The following is a 21620-nucleotide window of genomic DNA, read 5'->3' as shown; positions in this document are numbered from 1 at the left end:
ACTTTTTTGATAAAATATGTTTTAAGGACTTCTAGTTGAATTATGGACATTGATTCATCTGGAATCATGAAGAGATGGTGAACTTTGTTCTTTTTTTAAAAGAAGTCACCAGAAGGTTCCTGGATTTGGCTTGTAAACAAGGTTTACTGGAATCCTGTCTGTGGATTGTTTTTTGACTTGGGGAGATACTTACAAAGAAATGACAAGTCAAGAATTATAGAAGTCAGGAGACTTGACTTCTGAACTGTTTTCAGTTTCAATTTGAACTGTTACAAATGACAGTCGGTTTTTGCCTGCCAAAAGAATCTCTTTCTCTCTTGAAAAGAAATCCTGCATTTCCAGTGTGTCAGTTTCCTATTTCCAACTGCATTTGAAGAAACCCTGCATATCGAATGTGTGGGAACTGAAACCTTGTTGCCACATTTCTGCTGTAAGATCTATCTGAAGCCTCTGTAGCTGCATTTCTTGGAAAGCCTAACCAAACTGATCTTCAGCATCACCTGGAAAGAACTGTTCTAGGAAGATCCCAGTGATAGTCATCTATACACATGTGGGATGCCAAACCAAAACCAAGGACAAGTATTCTGCCTAAGTGTTTTTTATGTTTCCTTTGTAACAGCGCTATAAACAAAAATCGCTTTTAATTTTTCCAGTTAACTGGAGTATGTGTGTATGGCTAAAATAAATAAGGGGCATTAATATTTCAATTTGTGTGTATATATTTTACTTCATTATTGATTAAGACTGGTTTTATAATAAACTGATAATTGCTGAAAATAGCGACATGTTGTCAAAACTTTTCGTCTTGCACGCATCAGGACAATCGCAAGAATAACCAATGTAAGGGAAAACAACAACTTATACTGCATGAGAGGAGAGTGCCAATTGGTTGGCAAGTGAACTCTGATTGGATGAGGTGTCGAGCAACAGGTAAAGCTAGCTGTTTCACACTGCTACTATGCAGTAGCAACACATGTGGTGTTCGCCACTAACAGGATGCTGCCATCAAGACAAAAAGACGTCCTGTCTATCACACAAATGAGTAATGCAATATATGAATTTCAATGCCAGCGTGATGCTAGGTATATAGGCCGTATGTCCCAAAGACTGGCGGGTCATATCAAACAATATGTCCCTTCTGCTGTTTGCAACGGGCAAGTACGGGCCGTACCCAACCAGCCCATGCTTCCAAAACTCAAAACACAGTGTTCAACATTAGATGTGGTTCTGTGATTGGACAACATTTGCTAAATAATCGACAGTGTGCTAAGAATTATGCTGACAACCAATTTAAGATTGTCAGTAGGGCTTGCAGTGTGGCACATTTGCGTGTACTGGAAGCTACATATATTAATACAAAGGGTCCTGTTCTTTGCAGACAGATAGAATATGTACAAACATTGTGCCTGATTCAGCTGAACAAAATAAGTGACAGCTATTCGCTGGTTCAATCCTCAGGGCAATGCCTTGACCAATCAGAATCAAGCTGCCTGGTTTAAATTTCAAACAAAGCTTGGCATTTAACTGTCAGTCACCGTGAACTGGTGCATTATCCATGGCAACACCTCATCCAATCAGAGTTCACTTGCCAACCAATCCGCACTCTCCTCTCATGCAGTACAAGTTGTTGTTTTCCCTTACATTGGTTATTCTTGCGACTGTCCTGATGAGTGCAAGATGAAAAGCTTTGACAACATGTCTCCATTTTCAGCAAAATTCAAGTTCTATACTACTAAACGACAAACTAATAATTTAATTGTTATTAAAGAAATCTGGTTGGTGTGCTTTATTCCAGGAAAAATAAAGTATATGATTGACCCTATTGGTAAGTGGGAAAATTTAAATATATGCTGTGACCTGTGGAGACGTGGGATTAGAACAAACAGTGCACTCCTCCCGCCTCGGTCATAACATCAATCTGAGTTTGGTTGACAATTGTTGATAATCTGATAGCATTATCTGTAGCAAACATCTACAAAAGCAAGTAATATCTTTGTGTGTCACATCCTGGGCTGGATTTTACATTGCCGCTGCCCCGCACGCATGTGCAGGCCGTACTTTGCGGAGCTGCCGCGATACTAAACGCGGCAACTCATTTAAATGGTCGTGGTGGACCATCCCCACCCTCCCACCACTCCCAATGACGTGGAGGGAGAGGGCGCTCCGTCCCTGGCAATGGCAGCAGGTGCCACTGCACAGGCGTCGACACCATTTTTAAAGGGCTTCGAGCCCTTCCATTTAGTTTAAATATTTAAAGAGATAGCCATTTAAAATTTATTGAAAAAAAATATGTTTCTAGTGTCTCTCCCGCCCCTCCAAGAACCATACAATTCATTCCTTGGCCTCTCCCCCACCAAAATACTTACCTTGCGTATCTGACCTTCCCAATCCCCCAAAGTTCATAAACTTTTAAGTTCGCCCCGTCCCACCATCCCCTACACCAATCAGATTAGTCTGACCTGCTCCCACCCTCCCTGCACTGAAATACTTACCTCTCCCCCCTCGCCACCAGTGTCCCGCATTGGACGGAGATCTGAAGGTGCAGGAGTGCCGGCTACCGGCACCAAAATCGGAGCGGGATGAATGGTGGGAGTGTTTAAGTAATTAATTCATTTATTTGCGTTTTTTTAAATATGCAGATTTTGCTCCCGTTGCCAACGACAGGCCTCTGCCGGAGGCATTTTCCAGCCCCGATCACCACCAACCCCCCCAACCCCAGCCACGACCCCCAATGCTGTAAAATCCGGACCCTGTCTAAGTGCTGTACTCTTGCAGAAATCAGCTTCCTACAAAATTGATAGGAAGCACTAAAGTTAAAACAGTTGCTTAAATATAGAATAAATATAATGCACCATATATATTAATACATTATATATAATGTTAAATGACAGCATTGGCACCTACAGCACTGGCTAATGCAAATACCTGTGAATTCTTTGTCTTCTATGTTAGCATGTTCGGATATAAGGGTTGTATTGAATACATATGAAGTGTCAGAATTTGTCAGCTTATGGTCTGTAAGGGACAACAAAGAAACCAAATACAAACATGTGTTTTTCACCAAAATTACACCAGGAGCAATAATTTGCCTTCTCTGTATATACACCACATAATACACTTAGATAAGCACAATCTCTAAAATCCAAGAGGTACATAGTCTATTGGCCAGATAACATAATTCAGACAAGCAAAGCCCTCAAAAGCTATGAGATGTATGATATAATGGCTACTGTTGAAATTTCATATAGCTGAAAGATTCCATGCAAGACACATTGGGTGGATTTTAAAGCCCCTCCGCCGTCGGGAACAGTGGCAAGGGGGCAATGAAGATCGGTACGGCGGAGGCCCGCCACTGACCCCGACGGCAGCAGGCTCTGTACTGATCTCGGCAGCGGCGAGGCCTCGTTGCGGCTGCCCCCACCGCTCGGCGACAGGACCTGCATTAAAATATGCAAATGCCTACTGACCATTCATCCCACAGCGATTCTGCCATCACATTGCCATCTTTATTCTTGCTGCTGACAATGCCGCACCTCTGAATCCCCAGTCGGGGAAACATGGTGAGACACCTGTGATGGGGGTTGGGGCGGGGAGGTTTTTTTCTCTGCGCGGGAGGGGGATGGCAGGGTTAGAAGGGCTGGGATTGGTCAGGGGAGTGGTGACGGGAAAGGATAAAGGATCAAGGTGCCAAACTTTGGTGGGGGGTTGGGGGGGGGGGGGGGGGGGTGGGGGGGTGGGTGAAGGTCAAAGTTACAATATCGGAATTCCAGTGGGGAGATGGCCAAGAATGTCGTGATATGCCATTGAGGGGTTGGGAAAGGTCCTCTCAATCATTTTTACAATACTTTCCATTACATGGCCCATTAAATTTTATGTCTCCATTGAGGGCTGTAAACCCTTGGAAATTGGCGCTGGACGCCGTTGCTGGCGACAGCTCGCCTGCCCCTGCTATGCCAGTGTGGGGGGGGGGTGGGCACCCCACTATGCAAATGGGGGGGGTGGGCACCCCACTATGCAAATGGGGGGGGTGGGCACCCCACTATGCAAATGAGCCGCTGCGTTTGGAATCACAGCGGCTCCGCATTTTTTTTATTCCCGCCGCCTACTTCGGTGGCGGAGTCTTAAGATGCAGCCCAATGTACTGATGACTGAATATACTTTATTCAAACATGCAGCAGTGTTACTAAGTGCTGAGCAGTATTTCTGAAACAAGAAGTGCACAACTATAACACAGGTTGCTATCACTTTAGCTATGCCTTAAAATTGAATATTTATATAATTTCTTCAATCTTAGTTTGGTTGTTTATTGCAGATGATATTTAGTAGCAACACCCTTATACATATTCATAAGGCCAAGCAACAAATTTTGCAAGACCTTCTATTTACATCTAAGTGAAATGCTATGCTCTAATACTCATCAACTTACTTTAAACTGGACAGGCAGCCTTAAAAACATGAGTATGTGGAATAAACGGGGGCTAAATTCATTGTGGCCCATTTTCAGATGTGATTCCAATGTGTGCCCAATCTAAGAGGCCCAGCAACTGTACTAAGTTGGTCCTTGTGCCTCATTATAATAATTCGCGTGAGTTGCCATTGCTTGTCATGCTTCCAGAATGGCTGTCACTTATTTTGTTTAATATATTAGTCCCAAAGAATGGCAGATCGTATCAAACAACATGTCCCTTCTGCTGTTCCCAACGGGCAAGGTACAGGCCGTACCCAACCAGCCCATGCTTGCAAAACTCAAAACACAGTGTCCAACATTAGATGTGCTTCCGCGAATGGACAACATTTGCTAAATAATCCTCAGTGTGATAAGAATTATGCCAACAACCAATTTAAGATGGTGAGTTGGCTCAGTGTGGTGCATTTGCATGTACTGGAAGCTACCTATATAAATACACAGGGCACTGTTCTTTGCAGACAGAAAGAGCCTGTACACATATTGCGCCTGTTTCAATTAAATAAAATAAGTGACAGCCATTCGCTGGTTCATTCCTCAGGGCAATACCTTGACGATAACATGAAAAGCACCCAAACCTGAAAACCCACTGAGTTTAATTTCAGTGGCACACCACCTGACTTACACATGGCAGTATTTGGGGAGCCATAATTAGTGGATAGGACTTTCCTCCCCAGCCCGATTCACTGTAGAAGTGTGGTGGGCAGGCAGGCTTAGCATTCATCCAATTGACTCACCGTTGGCCATAGCATAGGTACAGAAGTCAGCTTATGTAGATTTGCTTCTCTCCTAGTGAGATTCCTGTGCTTGGGAGCTCGCCACCTGGTGAATATGATTGCCAAATTGCTCTAAATGTTCCACTTAGTCTAGCATTGCTAGACACCTGTGATGTAATGCTATTCCTAGCACTCAGCTTTGCTAGGGCAAACATGATGGAAAATTTGACTTATGACATTAGGTAAATGTATTACTGATGGAGTAAAGTGGGACTGCATCATCACTTCTGTTGTAATGGACCCGCAGCCCATTTTCTGTCTGCTCCATATTGCCAGAAAAAAACATGCAAAGATCAAGGAAAACCATTTTTCTGATACATCCTGCTATGCAGATTTTATGCTTCCCTTATGCAGTGGGTGTCCAGAGGTCCAAAACAGGATAGAAGTATTCGGCTTTGTTGGCCAGCTACTTTTCTGCTCAACAACAATAAACTAGCCTCTTTAAATATTAGCTGCAGCCTTTAAGAGCCTCAGATATATCTATTTCCAAACTACCTCTGGTGACTGGAGCTCCCACAGGCAGACTTAATCTGGGCTGGAAGCTTATGGTGCATATATAATGATTTCAACCATAGGAAATCCTACAAAGGTGGCCCCACATGATTTAGTAAGTGGAAAGATCATTGAAAACCGTCACTTCAGCACTGGAACTACGACTTCACCGCTATAATTTATTATCTAGGCAATACATACTATCAAAACAAAATCCACCAAACTTCCTGAAAGGCAGAGCACATCAGCTATCCAACATACTTCATGCAAGCATAGCCACGATAAGGTGACAAACACCGGATGCAACAACAATGTTTATGCATTGTGATGCAAATAATATTTGCCAGGTAATACATGTATAGAAGCACAGTATCTAAATACCATGTGGTACTGTTAGGAATGCTGGACTTTGTAGCATGATTATATTTTAAAAACTGATTTTTTTACTGTAGTTTAAGATGGAGCCAGAAGTCAAGTGACTTCACATCAGAGAAGTTGGAAAGATAGGAGGGTTGATAATGAAAAGATATTCAGTATGAGTGGGAGAAAGGAGAGGCAACCCTCAGATTGGTTAAAAAAAAAGATAGTCAGGAGACTAGGGTTAAGTCAAAAGGACCAATGTGTTATTTTTGTAATAATCAAAATGCAGCAAGTTAAAAGGCTGACTGATGTGGCGGGTTTACCAAAAGCCTGTCCTGAAAAGGATCCTCCAATAGGCAGCATAGCTAACATTTGTGGGATGTGGACGTCACTGGCAAGGCCAGCATTTATTGTCCATCCCGAAATGCCCTTGAACTGAGGGCATTTTAAGAGTCAACCACATTGCTGTGGGTCTGGAGTCACATGTAGGCCAGACCAGGTAAGGACCTAAAGGACATTAGTGAACCAGATGGGTTTTTACAACAATTGACAATGGCTTAATGGCTACCATTAGACTATTTTATAATTCCAGATTATTTTATTAATTGAATTCAAATTTCACCATCTGCCATAGTGGGATTCGAACCCATGTTCCCAGAGCATTAGCCTGGGCTCTGGATCACTAATCTACTGACATTACCACTATGGCACTGCCTCCCTTGCCTCAGCCCATGCCATTTGTGACAAACATTATAAGTCAGGGTCTGCCTGTTGGGCCTCAATCAAAGGTGATCTGTTCACAATTCACCATTGGGGCCTTTTCTACTCTCAGACTTTCAGATCGTAAACATCTGAGAATGTAAATGTGAACTGTCATTGCTAACACCTGGAAATAATGGAAAGCCTGGGTGGTTCTGCTGTAGCCAAACTTGAGGACTTTGCATATTGGAAAAGACAATTGCTATTGACTTTTGATTCTGGATAAATTCAACAGATTTTCAGAAGGGAGCAGGCTGTAAAGATGACCAGCAGTGGCAGCCTCTGAGCGGAGAGAAAGAGGAAACACCTGCTCTTAGAAGACTGATACAGCAAAAGGCTGCGAAGACTTGAACCTGTTTGGAAAGTTGAGGTTTTCGGAGAAGTAAAAGATCAACAGGATCACCAGGAATCACCTTATTCACAAAGTCCAGGTCGAAAGAGATCGAAGAAGTGAGCAAAGAGGACATTGACTTTGAGAAAGGTCTGGGAGATCCAACTCATTGCAACCGACACGGAGGTGCTGCCACAGAACCTCCATGATGTTTCGCATGGGGCTGATTTAAATGGAGGTGGCGGACTGGTCGCCCCCGATGACATAGAGGGGGCGGCCGCCACATCCCCAGCAAAGGCATCTGGCACCACCGTGCAGGCACCAGCACCATTTTTAAAGGGCTTCAAGCCCTTAACAAAAATTTACATTTTGAAAGGGATATTAGATTTCATTTGCTTTTAATAAATAATTAGATGGAGGCCTTTTCCCAACCCTCCCCCCCCAATTGTCTTTTCATTGCCCTATATTCAGAAAACGTATTTTATTCCCGACCTGAACTTCCCCCCCAACCTTCTCACATTTGCCCTTCAACCCTTTCCCACCACCCCCACAGCCAATAAAAAGTGTTTTCCCTGCTCCCCCACCCATCCCGCCCTGATAATTTTATTCCTCCCCCCTCCCCATCAGTGTCTTGCCTTGGAGCTCCAACGGAGTGGGACGGCTGCCATCGGCAGGTAAGTTCATTTGAATTTTATTATGCTCATTTAAATATTTTAATGAAGGTCCTGCCGACAAGCGCCGAGGACTTGCAGCCGCCGTTAATATCCGGTGGGGCCTTCTCGGCATCGTGGATCATGGCGGGCCACTCCTGCTAGCATTTTACATGTCTCCCCGCCACGACCCAAAGGGCTGGTAAAATTCAGCCCAATACAATTTGGAGTATGAGCTACTTACAAAGTACTATTCAGTTAACGGGTTTTCTTTTAGTTTAGTGGTTATAATAAAAGTCTTAAAATGTGAAATCTTGTTGTGTAATTCTTTAAATTGGTCTGGGGAGTTCATATCTTTTTTTAATGTTAACGGTCTCACTAAAGGTCATAACAGATACACACTTTATTGGCAGTCTCAAGTAATTCAGAAAAGCACAGCCTTTACAATTCAGGAGATGCACAATGTTGCTCAACTAATATATTTTTCAGAACATCAATCAAAAGACTTTATGTAGGATACAGTGTATTGGCTACCAAATACATTTTTCACAAAAGTAAACCAGAAGTTATTTAAGTGTACAAAAGTGCCTCTGTGTTTTGTTAAATATATTTTGAGGATTCATTTTTGAAAGATTGAAGAAATGTTAAACTTTGGGGTTTTCAAAGGGCATCATGTAAAAGCCACTTGACTTTGAAAAACAGTCCCTTGAAATGTTTTTTTAAAAGGGGCACTGAGAGGTCTTCTCAGGAAAATGACCCTTTCTGGGAAACCACTTGACTTCCAGCTCAATAAACAACAGAGCACTTTGCACACCTGAAGAAGCTGTTTACAAAGAAGTGACAGGTCAAGATTGATGGCGGTCAAAAGGTTGACCTCCTGTTGTCAGTTTCGCTTTTGAATTGTTTTTGAGTTAGGCTTGAACTGTATAAAAAGGGAGTGAACGTCCAAGGAGAGAAGAGAAGCTCAGCTATCCTGCACCTCTCTAAAAGACCCTGAGTAGTCGACTATGTCAACTCATCACATCTCCTGTCTTTGAAGAAAAGTCTGCTAAATTCTCAACACCGCCTGAAAAGAACGGTTCTAAAAGATCCCAGTGACCCATCTATGTGTACTCGGTGGCTAGACTGTATGTCTGTTTTGGAACACAACATATCTCATCTCGTCATTTGTTAGTACAGAATTTGAGTATTGCTGAAATATAGAGACATTTTGTCAAAGCTTTTTGTCTTGCACTCAACAGAACAATTCGTAAGAATACCAATGTAAGGGAAAACAACATATTTATACTTTATGAGAAGAGAGTGCTGATTGGTTGGCAAGTGGACTCTAATTGGTAGAGGCATTGCCATGGAGAATGCTCCAGTTTATGGTGACTAACAGTTAACGATCCGCCGGTCTTTGGGACATACGGCCTATATACCTAGCATCACACTGGCATTGAAATTCATATATCACATTACTCATTTGTCTGATAGGCAGAATGTATTTTTGGCTTGATGGCAACATCCTGTTAGTGGCAAACACCGCACATGTTGCTACTGTATCGTAGCAGCGTGAAACAGCTAGCTTCACCTGTTGCTTAAATTTTTGGGATACATTATCCTTCCAGGGTAATTTGAGGTAGACTGGACACTTTTCAGGACTGGAAATGATGGCCTTAGGCCCGTTCATAAGTTTGTGCGATGTACAGCAAGAAATGATCTGATCAGGGTAGCCATTGTCATGCAGGATGTCTTTGATTCACCCTATTTCAGCATTAAGGTATAGAGGCTGTAAATCCCAAAGACTGGCGGATTGTAGCAAACAACATGTCCCTTCCACTGTTCACAACGGGCAAGGTACTGGCAGTACCCAACCAGCCCGTGCTTGCAAAACTCAAAACACATTGTCCAACATTAGATGTGATTCCCTGATTGGACAACATTTACTAAATAATCCTCACTGTGCTAAGAATTACGCTGACAACCAATTTAGGATTGTCAGTCGGGCTCGCAGTGCGGCGCATTTCCTGGAAGCTACATATATTAATTTACAGGGCACTGTTATTTGCAGACTGAAAGAACATGTACACACATTGCGCCTGTTTCAGCTAAAGAAATTAAGTGACAGCCGTTCACTGGTTCATCCTCAGGGCAATACCTTGACCAATCAGAGTCAAGCTGCCTGGTTTAAATTTCAAACAAAGCTTGGCAGTCACCATAAACTGGTGCATTCTCCATGGCGATGCCTTTACCAATCAGATTTCACTTGCCAACCAATCAGCACTTTCTTCTCATACAGTATAAATTTGTTGCTTTCCCTTACATTGGTATTCTTTCAGATTGTCCTGATGAGTGCAAGACGAAAAGCTTTGACAAAATGTCTCTATTTACAGAAATATCTTATGTTTTTTCTTCAAGAATGAGCAAGTATTCAACCTAAGTAGTTTTTTTTGTCTGTTTTTTGTAACAGAACTCTAAACAACAATCCCTTTTATTTTTATGGTTAACCGATGTACGTGTGCGTGTGTGTGTGAGTTTGAGGGGCTAAGGTAAAAAGGTTAATATTTCAATCTGTGTGTTTATGCTTTACTTCGTTACTGGTTAAGACTTGTTTTCTAATAAACTGATAATTTTGTTGTTTATTAAAGAAACCTGGTTGGTGTGTTTTATTCTGGGAAAAATAGACTATATGAATGACCATATCGGTAAGTAAATTTAAATATATGTTGTGACCCGTGGAGAAGTGGAACAAGAATAAACAGTGCACTCCTCCCACCTTGTTCATAACAGTAGTGTAATATTTATGACACAGGAGTTCAATGGTTATGTCACACTTTGGTATCACTTCAGCCGTGTATTAAAAATGCACAAATATTTGCAGAGTCTCAAAATAGATGATATAAAAGATGATCACTGATCTATCAAGATCCTCCATGCTAAATATTCACAAAGCCAAACAACATCACTGCATCAGCTTTTGTCCATTTTAAGTGAAATGCTGTATTTTGTCAATCTTCAAAATGAGCACACACATTGAGGATATTGCAGTAACATTAAACTGTAATTCCTTAAAATAACAAATGAAAAATAAATCTGTTACACAAGATACTATGACATAAATTGTTTCTGCATAATATTACACATAGTTTAGCACAAGTACCTGTGAATTCCTTGTCCTCCGTGTGATCAAGCTCAGATACAGAGATTGGAATGAACACACGTGAAGTGTCAGAGGTTGGCAGCTTATGGTCTGTAAGGGACAACAAAGAAACCAGATCCAAAACTTTGCGTCTTTCACCAAAACAACACTCGTGTCAATAACCTGCCTTCTCTATATCTTCAGAGACATTTACATTTATATTGGGGAGGCTGTTGCACCTGTCGCTAGATTAGCAATCCAGAGCCCAGGCTAATGCTCTGGGGGAGCATGGGTTCGAATCCCACCACAGCAGGTGGTGAAATTTGAATTCAATTGATAAATCTGGAATTAAAAAGCCAGTCTAATGGTAACGATGAAACCATTGCTGATTGTTGTAAAAATCCACCTGGTTTGCTAATGTCCTTTAAGGAAGGAAATCTGCCATCCTTACCTGGTCTGGCCTACATGTGACTCAAGACCCACAGCAATGTGATTGACTCTTAAAATGCCCTCTGAAATGGCCTGGCAAGCCATTCAGTTCAAGGGCAATTCAGGCTGGGCAATAAATGCTGGCCTAGCCAGCGACACGCATACCCCACAAATGAATAAATTTTTTTAAAATTAGGTCAATGTGCTTCAAATAAATGTAACTAATAACTTGATACGAGACAACAATGTCCAACAAAACATATTGACCAGGCAATATAATGTATGCAAAGAAAGTGCAATGAATCATGCAAGGCTTACTGACCATCCAATAAACTGCACACAAGCAAAGCCATGATAAGAAGATAAACAATATGTAAGCTCAATGAAAAACAGGAATATTCACCAGACAAAACATTTTACAGGACTCCACAAAATACACAATTTTTGGGCATCCAACATAATTCAGACAAGCACTGTCCTTAATACCCCTGAGATACGCATCAAATAAATATCACACAGCGACAAGATTCTATGCAAGACATTTTAACACAAAGTGGGAATTGGGCGGGCAGTGGCTGAGATGATTGCCAACCACCTCCTCAAATTCCTGTCCTTAGCAGAGTGAAGCCAGGCAAATTTCATTCCCAAGCCGCTGAATGCCTTCTTGCCCCGTGCCTGCCCAAGACTTGTGAGAAGAGACATAATTTCAGGCAGCAGAATGCTGATACTGAAGGAATGATCATTAGCATTTGGGTAAATCATGGGGATGGGGTTTCAGGAGGGAGACCTGGACAGAGGAGACTTCAACTTTTCTTGTAGTGCTTGGAGAGTAATTCAGCTCCTCCTGGCACCAGAAAATAACTAAAAATAGTTAAATGCTATAAGAGTTCGGACCCTTTTATCCTGGCTTCTCTTTAAGCTAGTTCCACCTGGCAGAAAAGTCCCAATGGCTTCCCTGCTCAGGCCACCAACTAAACTCCAATCAGTCTCTTTAAAGAAGGACCTACCAGCTTCAGATGGGTGGCCTTATGCCTGCTCATAACAGCAGGTTGGAATAGATGATTTCCGTCATGCAGATAAGGTTGAAATTTCCCTAATAGCATATTGACTAACCAATACACTTCATTCCAATGCAAAACACTAGCTCACTAAATGAAACTGAAAGAATGTGGCATATCACTCGTACGAAATGCTTTTAATTTATATCACCAGTTGATGTCATTTTAGCTGATATCTTGAAATTGAGAAATCCTAGGTGATATTCTTAGTACAATGCACATTTCAATACTTCCAAATCTGGCTGGGTATTTCAGCTGATTACTTGCACCAGTTTTCAAAGAAGCTGATTGAGTCAATTTGGCCTTTCATACTCCATACACTTTCTGTTCTTAAGGGCAAATGTTAACGACTCCCCACTATCTCATGCATGCCAGCTTTGTGTGACATACTCTGCTGTAGCAGTCATCAGTTTAGCTTAATATGGACAGACAGTACAGAAACAAATGCTGAACAAACAGTAGAGGTAATTCCATAAAGAAAATAAATTAAAATAGTGTCAGACTGACGACAAATAGAAAAAAAACATGCAAAATGATGAATAATGTAAGCCATAGATGTTTGTGAAATAATCTGCACAGTCATATGATATTATTTACAGCCATGCCACAGGTAGTTCTGGGAATACCTGTTAATTTTTTCTCTCTTGTGTCATACATAGGGGTTGGATTAGACATAACTGCAGTGTCAGATGTTGAGAGCTCTTTGCCTGTAATAGATAACAAATGAACCAAATGAAATTTCTGTGGCTTTTTTCAAAAGCACTAGTGTTTCTGTAAATGTTAATTATAAATGTTACCGGCTAACCCAAGAGAATAATGCTCCTAGTATAACACTTCCATTATGTCAGGGCATGGATACAATTGCATTCTAGGCAATGAAAAAGATGAGATAAAACCAAGTAATGTAGATTTTGGAATAAGTGGAAGGTTGTGCAAGCAAGTGCAGTACAGGTTAGTCACTAGAAAAGATCAGTGATTTTTTATTTCAATTTTTAAATGAGGGCTATTATCAAACAATGGCAGAGATATGGTTTGTTGGCATAATAACAGAAACAAAACATTTATATTATTGGTCATCAATGTAGTACTGTTGTAGAATTGGTCATATTATTTCATTATAACGACAGACAATGGATTCCAATGTAACCACACATTGTGCACCCAAAAATACATTTCATACAATACTAAACAATACGTGGCATAATGTGTTGATGAATTAATTCAATATTATTCAAATCAATTCATCCACGAATGATATGACAACAGACACTCCATGCAGTAGCAATGTTTGAACTACATTCAATGAACCTCACAACAATATAGCAATGAATGGCTGAGAGACACTTTACAGCCAAGCAGCCCCTAAAACTTCACATGATTAGCGTGCTGACCAAATAATCCAATAGAGAAAAGCAAAATGCATAAATCCCATAAAATGTGCAATGAATTGTGCATTTCATATACTTTGTGCAACAAGAATGAATGGGTTCCATGCAAGATAGTGTGTTGCCTATCAAATATGTTTAATACACAGATAATCTGAACACTGTAACTGTGGCATAGCATCGACGTCATGTTCCCTAAAATTCTGTCACGTCAGCACTAATCTCAATATGTACATAAGTATTTGCCCTTTTTTCCCTGAGTTCACACCCAAGGCACAGATATTGTTGGAAGTACCTGCAACTTCTTTCTCTCCTATCTTAGCCAGTTCAGATTCTGGCATTGTTCTGAACATATTCAGGATATCGGAGACGGGAAACTCATAGTCTGAGATTAAACTGAACCCATTAGGAGTGTCAGAGGTTGGCACCTGATGGTCTGAGGGGATAAGGAGGAAGCCAGGTACAAAATTCTTAATCGCTCATGAAAATAAAAGCTGAGTTGTATTGCTCGATACATTTACATTGTGGGACATCATTACAATGTAGCACTGTTGTAGCATTGATCTTATTCTTTCATTATAATAACATTAAATGGATTCAAAGGTGGACATGAGTGTTGCAACTAATACTTTTCATTCAATACTAAACTAGAGACAACAATATATTGACTTATTCAATATTATTCAAAAAGATTCATATGAGTGATATGACAAGAGACATTACATGCAGCAACATTGTTTCCACTAGGTAAAAGTTAATCATCGTCCAATAAACTTCATAACAGTATAGCCGTGATATGTTGGCAGACACTTTATAGCCAAGCACAGTCTCTAAACTTCATGAAATAAGGATGTTGATCAAATAATCTAACAAAGGCAAGCAAAAGGCATAAATTCCAAGAGCTGTGCAGTGGATTGCTCATTTCATATAATTTGTGCCATGACATTGAATGAATTGCATGCAAGAAGGTGTATTTACTATCAAATATGGTTTACACATAAGTAAACTGAATAGTCATTTCATATAGAAGTGTGGCATAGCATCTACAGCATGTGTCCAAACTTTCTCTTGCTTTAGCACAAACCACACCATGCACTTATTTACTCCATTCCTGAGTGCACACCCAAGGCATAAATATTGTCGGAAGTACCTGTAACTGCTTTCTCTCCTATGTTAGCAGGTTCAGATTCTGGGGTTGTATTGAACACATTAGGGGTGTCAGTGATAGGCTGCTCATGATCTGGGATTATTCTGAACACATTAGGAGTGTCAGAGATTAGCACCTCATGTTCTGCAAGGGATAAGAAGGAAGCCAGGCACAAAACTTTTAATCTCTCATGACAATAACACCTGAATTGTATTAATGAATACATTGGATTTACTTGATATCATTACAATGTAGCACTGTTGCATATTTGGTTTATTCTTCCATTATTGTAACTTAAATGAATTCCAATATAACCACACATTGTGCACCCAAAAATACATTTCATACAATTCTAAACCGTATGTAGCATAACGTGATGAATGAATTCAATCTTATATAAATCAATTCGTCCAAAAACGATATGACAGGCACTCCTTGCAGTAGCATTGTTTGAAATACATAAAAGGTATTTTTTAATCATCCGATGAACCTCACAACAATATAGCTATGAAAGGCTGAGAGACACTTTATAGCCAAGCAGCCTCTAAACTTCACATGATTAGCGTGCGGACCAAATAATCCAACAGAGAAAAGCAAAATGCATAAATCCCATAAAATGTGCAGTGAATTGTTCATTTCATATACTTTGTGCAAGAATGAATGGGTTTCATGCAAGATAGTATGTTGCCTATCAAATATGTTTAATACACAGGTAAACTGAAAACTCAGTTAACTGTAAAACTGTGGCATAGCATCGACGTCATGTTCCCTAACATTCTGTCGCTTCAGCACTAATCTCAATATGCACATAAGTATTTACCCTATTTCTGAGTTCACACCCAAGGCACAGATATTGTTGGAAGTACCTGCAACTTCTTTCTCTCCTATCTTAGCCAGTTCAGATTCTGGCATTGTTCTGAACATATTCAGGGTATCGGAGACGGGCGACTCATAGTCTGAGATTAAACTGAACCCAATAGGAGTGTCAGAGGTTGGCACCTGATGGTCTGAAGGGATAAGGAGGAAGCCAGGTACAAAATTCTTAATTGCTCATGAAAATAAAACCCGAATTGTATTGCTCTATACATTTACATTGTGGGACATCATTACAATGTAGCACTGTTGTAGCATTGATCTTATTCTTTCATTATAATAACATTAAATGGATTCAAATGTGGACATGAGTGTTGCAACTAATACTTTTCATACAAGATTAAACTATAGATAACATAATGTATTGATTTATTCAATATTATTGAAAAAGATTCATATGAGTGATATGACAAGAGACATTACATGCAGCAACATTGTTTCCACTAGGTAAAAGTTAATCATCGTCCAATAAACTTCATAACAATATAGCCGTGATATGTTGGCAGACACTTTATAGCCAAGCAGAGTCTCTAAACTTCATGAAATAAGGATGTTGATCAAATAATCTAACAAAGGCAAGCAAAAGGCATAAATTCCAAGAGCTGTGCAGTGGTTTGCTCATTTCATATAATTTGTGCCACGACAGTGAATGAGTTGCATGCAGGAAGGTGTATTTACTATCAAATATGGCTTACACATAAGTAAACTGAACAATCATTTCATATAGAAGTGTGGCATAGCATCTAGAGCATGTGTCCAAACTTTCTCTTGCTTTAGCACAAACCTCATCATGCACTTATAATTATTTACTCCATTCCTGAGTGCACACCCAAGGCATAATTATTGTTGGAAGTACCTGTAACTTCTTTCTCTCCAATGTTAGCAGGTTCAGATTCTGGGATTGTATTGAACACATTGTGGGTGTCAGTGACTGGCAGTTGATATTCTGAGATTAAACTGAACACATTAGGAGTGTCAGAGATTGTCACCTCATGTTCTGCTGGGAATAAGAAGGAAGCCAGGTACAAAATTCTTAATCTCTCCTGACAATAACACCCAAGCTGTATTGATGAATACATGTGATGCACTGGACATCATTACAATGTAGCACTGTTGCACATTTGGTTTTATTATAACTTAAATGGATTCCAGAGAAACCACACATTGTGCACCCAAGAATACATTTCATACAATACTAAACTTTATATAATACATTCAAAGTTGCTGAAAATAGTGGCATTGGTCACAATCTTTCAATCCTCACTGGATGCTGGAGGACTGGATAGTTACGAATGTAATACCACTATTCAAGAAAGAGGAGAGGGATAAACCAGGAAACTACAGGCCTGTTGGTCGAACATCGATGGCGGGCATGTTACTGGAAACCATTATCAAGGACAAACTATACTTTCATTTGGAAGGCATGGGTGAATCAAGGGGAACCAGCATGGCTTGTTAAAGGTAAACTGTATCTGACTAATCTAATTGAATTCTCTGATAACAGAGAAGTTTGATCAAGGTAGGTGCAGTTTATGTATCAGCTTTCAGAAGGCATTTGATAAATTGCCAAACAGGAAGCCTGTTAAGAAGTGGAAGGGGAAAATGGCAGCATGGACAGAAAATTAACTCAGTTTTATGCAGCAGACGGTGGTGGTGGTGGATGGATATTTTTCAAACTGGTTTGCAGCGGTATTTCCCAAGTGTCAGTTTTGGATCTGTCAGTCTTTTCAATTTTTATAAACAATCTAGACTTGGACGTAGTGTGCGGTTTATAAAGTCTGCTGGTGATACAAAACTTGGCAAACTAGAAGATCATGATGACAGTTATAGGTGCCAAGATAACGTAAACAGGATGATGAAATGGGAAAAAGCATTGCAGGTGGTGTTCAATGTCGAGAAATGTGAAGTGATGCAATTTGGATGGACTGATTTGGAAATTCAGTATACTGTCAATGGCACAATTTTGAAATGTGTAAATTAGCACAGAGACCTCAGTGTCCATATACAAAGTTACTTAAAGGTGGCTGGCATGTTTCCTCTAAGTGTGCAAGCTTGTGCAACAGTCAGGAATGTGCTGTGCAGGGAACAAACAAGCCGCACACAAGCAACGTTCCCTTTAAAATGTGCATATACACAGCCGTGTGTCAATCTTAAAGGGACCACACAGTGCAACAAGCCGAGCACGCACAACAAACATTGGTGGCTGGGCCAGTTGATAAGGCAGTTAATAAATCATATGGGTTTATAAATAATGTAAAAGCTAAAGAGATCATTCCAGAACTTTATAAATCATTAGTTAGGCCTCAGCTGGAAAACTGTGGACAATCCTGGGCACGTCACTTCAGGAAAGTTGTAAAAGCCTTAGAAAGGTTTACCAGGATGTTATCAGGGATGAGGGACTTCAGTAATGAGGAGAGGATGGAAAAGTTAACACTGTTCTGTGTGGAACAGAGAAGGTTAAAGAAGTGACCTAAGAGAAGTTTTGAAGATGAGTGGTTTTGATAGAATAGATAGAGGAAAATGATTTCCTCTGGTGTGTGGGCCAATAACTAGCAGTTTTAGATACAAAATCATTGGCAAAAGATCTAGAGGGGGGATGAGAAGAAAATCTTTTTCATTCAGAGTTGTCAGGATCTGGAACACCCTACCTGAAAAGGTGGTGGAAACGGATTCTCTAAATAATTTTAAATGGGAGGTGGACAGGTACTTGAGGATAAGGACCTTACAGGGCTACGGACAAAAAGCACTGAAGTGGTACTAAACATGATTGCTCTTTCAATGGGCGAGCAAAGGCATAACAGGCTGAATGGCCTCCTTCTGTGCTGTAAGTTTCTATGATTCTATAACATAATGTTTTGACTAATTAATTCAATATTATTCAAAACGTTTCATACAAGATTGATGTAACATTCTTTCCACTACGTAAAAAAAAATTCATCTAATATGCTTCATAACAATACAGCCATAAGTTGAGAGGCACGAAACCACCAATCACAGTTTTAACTCATGGGATCATACAGCACAGAATGTGCCATTTCAGCCCATCATGCCTTTTGTCAGATCTTTGAAACAGTGATTTAATTTCTCACATTCCCTTGTAATTTCCGTATAGCCCTGCAAATTTTCCCCTTCACATATTTATCCAATTCGCTTTTATTAGTTACTATTGAAACTGCATTCACCATCCTTTCAGGCAGTGCATTCCCGATCATAACTTACTGTATAAAAAATAATTATTCTCATGTCGCCTATGGTTGTTTTGCAAACTACCTTGTATCCCTTGGTTACTGATACGCATGCCACTTATTTACTCTATTGAAACCCTTTAGAATTTTAAACACAAGTATTTAGTGTCTCTTTAACCTTCTTTGTTCTAAGGAGAGCCAGCCAGCTTCTCTAGTCTCACCACAAAACTGAAATCCTCATTCTTGCTACAATTCTAACAAATCTATTCTAAAGGCCTTGATAACCCTCTTGAAGCCTTATGTTCAAACTTCATGAAATAAGCATGCTAACCAAATAATCCAACAGAAATGAGCAAAATGGGTCAATTTCAGGCGATATGCAGGAATTGTTCCTTTCATACACTTTGGGCAACAACGATGAATGGTTTCTATTCAAGGCCATGCAAGGACTACCAAAAATGCTTTATGCACACTTAAAATAAACAAACACTCATTTACTTGTAAGAGTGTTGCATAGCATCTATAGCATGTGTCCAAACTATCTGTCACTGTATCACAAAAAATCTCAACATGCACTTAATATTTACGGACTTCACACCCTAGGCACAAATATTGTCGGAAGTACCTGTAACTTTATTCCTTCCTATTTTAGGAGGTTCAGATCCTGGGATTGGATTGAACACATATGGAGAGTCAGTTACTGGCAGCTCATTGTCTGGAATTAAACTGACAACGTTAGGAGTGTCAGAGGTTGGCACCTCATGGTCTGTAGGGGATAAGAAGGAAGCCAAATACAAAGATTTTAATCTCTTGTGAAAATAATCCCTGTGTTGTTTTGACGAATCTATTTTTATTACCGGACATCAATGAAGCATTGTTGCTGAATTGATCTTATGCTTTCAGTACAATAAAAAGAATACAATGTAACTAAATCTAGCGTACATGATACATTTCAGGCAATACAAAATTATATACAAATTAATTCATTAAATATTATTCAAAAGGATTCATATAACTATGATATGACAACCGACACTCCATGCAGCAACATTGGCCAGAATCTTCTGGACATAGAAAGGTATTGAGGGTCGGTACCATTGCTGGGTCCTGAGCCCGATCAGGTGAGAGGTGGCCAGTAGGGGGAATCTTCTAGGAGGTGGTTGATTATGAGGCTGCCTATGCTTTCGCCGTCCAAGTAAGGACAGTGGGTGGATTCGGCAGTGCGAGTACAGAACATCACGACCCACTCCAATGGGAGTCCAGTAACCCCCAATATGAGAACAGTAGGAGCCCTGCTGAGGGTCAGACTGTTGGAGTGGTAGGAAGGGACTGCAGCTGCCATTACTGTCCATGGAGCAGATGAAACATTCACTACACATGGTCATCAGAGACATCCCTCTCCATGATTATATCACTGAATGGCAAAGCTGTGATGTGGGCAGACAGCAGCCTTGCCATTTTCTGCTGGTGAACTCTTCAAAAGTCTTAAAAAGTTATGAGGCTGCAACCTTCTGCTGTGAACCTGCCTCCTCTCATCTGCCATTTGTGCGATCTTATTGTAATGGATAAATACTGGCTGACTGCCCTTGTAATCACCCTAATTGGCTACCCACCTCTGCTGGGCAGTTAGCTGCTGCCGTTGGGAGCTCGCCTCAGGGAAAAGTGCACAGAGACAGGAATGCGTGAGGGTACTGACCTAATGTGCAACTATCTAAACATCCCACCTTTCCTCTGCCCCCAGCCCTTCACCTCCAAAGGCAACGGGCTAGGAAGATTGCAGCCATTTCTTTCACTATATAAAAAGTTAATTACCATCCACTAAACTTTATAACAATATACTCATGATAGGTTGGTGGACACTTTACAGCCAAAGGCAGACTCTAAACTTCATGAAACAAGCGTGTTGACCAAATAATCCAGAGAGAAGCAAAATGCTTAATTTCCAGGAGATGTACAGTGGATTGCTCATTTCATATACTTTGTGCAACAGGAATAAATGGGGTCCATGCAAGCCAGTGTACTGACTATCAAATACATTTTACACACATGTAATCTGAACACTCATTTAACTCTAAAAGTGTAGCACAGCAGCTGTAGCTTGTGTCCTAACATTGTCACTTTCGTGCTAATGGCAACATGCACCTAAGTATTCATTCTATTCCTGAATTCACACTTAAGGCACAAATAGTGTCAGAAATACTTGTAACTTTCTTTCTTGCGCTAGTGAGTTCAGATTCTGAGATTTGACTGAACACATAGGCGTGTCAGAGATTGGCAGTTCCTAGTCTGAGATTAAACTGAACACATTGGGAGTGTTAGAGGTTGACACCTCATGGTTTGCAGGGGTTAAGAAAGAAGCCAGATACGAATTTTTAATCTCTCATGAAGTAACACCCGAGTTGTTTTGATGTATACATTTGTATCGCTAGACATCATTACAATGTAGTACATTGGTTTTATTCTTTCATTGTAATATTAAATGGATTCAAATGTAACCATGAATTGTGCAACTAATAAGACTTTCCATGCAATATTAAACGCTACAAAATGTAATCTATTGAATAATTAATTCAATAATATTTTAAAAGT

The 21620-nt window shown here is 40.3% G+C and overlaps 1 protein-coding gene across 14 annotated transcripts in view; it reads right to left on the bottom strand.

Moving 5' to 3' along the window:
- The window catches only part of LOC137374607 (fibronectin type III domain-containing protein 1-like), a 323625-nt gene that overhangs the window by 81169 nt on the left and 220836 nt on the right, over nucleotides 1–21620 (bottom strand). For 11 of the 14 annotated variants that reach the window (XM_068040959.1, XM_068040964.1, XM_068040968.1 and 8 more), the window contains 7 exons: nucleotides 19657–19797; nucleotides 16703–16846; nucleotides 15840–15980; nucleotides 14977–15117; nucleotides 13068–13148; nucleotides 10976–11065; nucleotides 2926–3015 (listed from right to left, as the gene is read on the bottom strand). In XM_068040959.1, the coding sequence (XP_067897060.1) occupies nucleotides 2926–3015; nucleotides 10976–11065; nucleotides 13068–13148; nucleotides 14977–15117; nucleotides 15840–15980; nucleotides 16703–16846; nucleotides 19657–19797 (828 nt within the window). The remainder of the gene's footprint in view (nucleotides 1–2925; nucleotides 3016–10975; nucleotides 11066–13067; nucleotides 13149–14976; nucleotides 15118–15839; nucleotides 15981–16702; nucleotides 16847–19656; nucleotides 19798–21620) is intronic. The other 3 variants (XM_068040961.1, XM_068040965.1, XM_068040966.1) reach the window with 3 other exon arrangements.

This window comes from Heterodontus francisci, chromosome 10, assembly GCF_036365525.1.
Source record: "Heterodontus francisci isolate sHetFra1 chromosome 10, sHetFra1.hap1, whole genome shotgun sequence".
Classification (NCBI taxonomy): Eukaryota; Metazoa; Chordata; class Chondrichthyes; order Heterodontiformes; family Heterodontidae; genus Heterodontus; species Heterodontus francisci.
The sequence above is the reverse complement of the archived record's forward strand: the minus strand, read 5'-3'. Positions and strand labels throughout refer to the sequence as shown.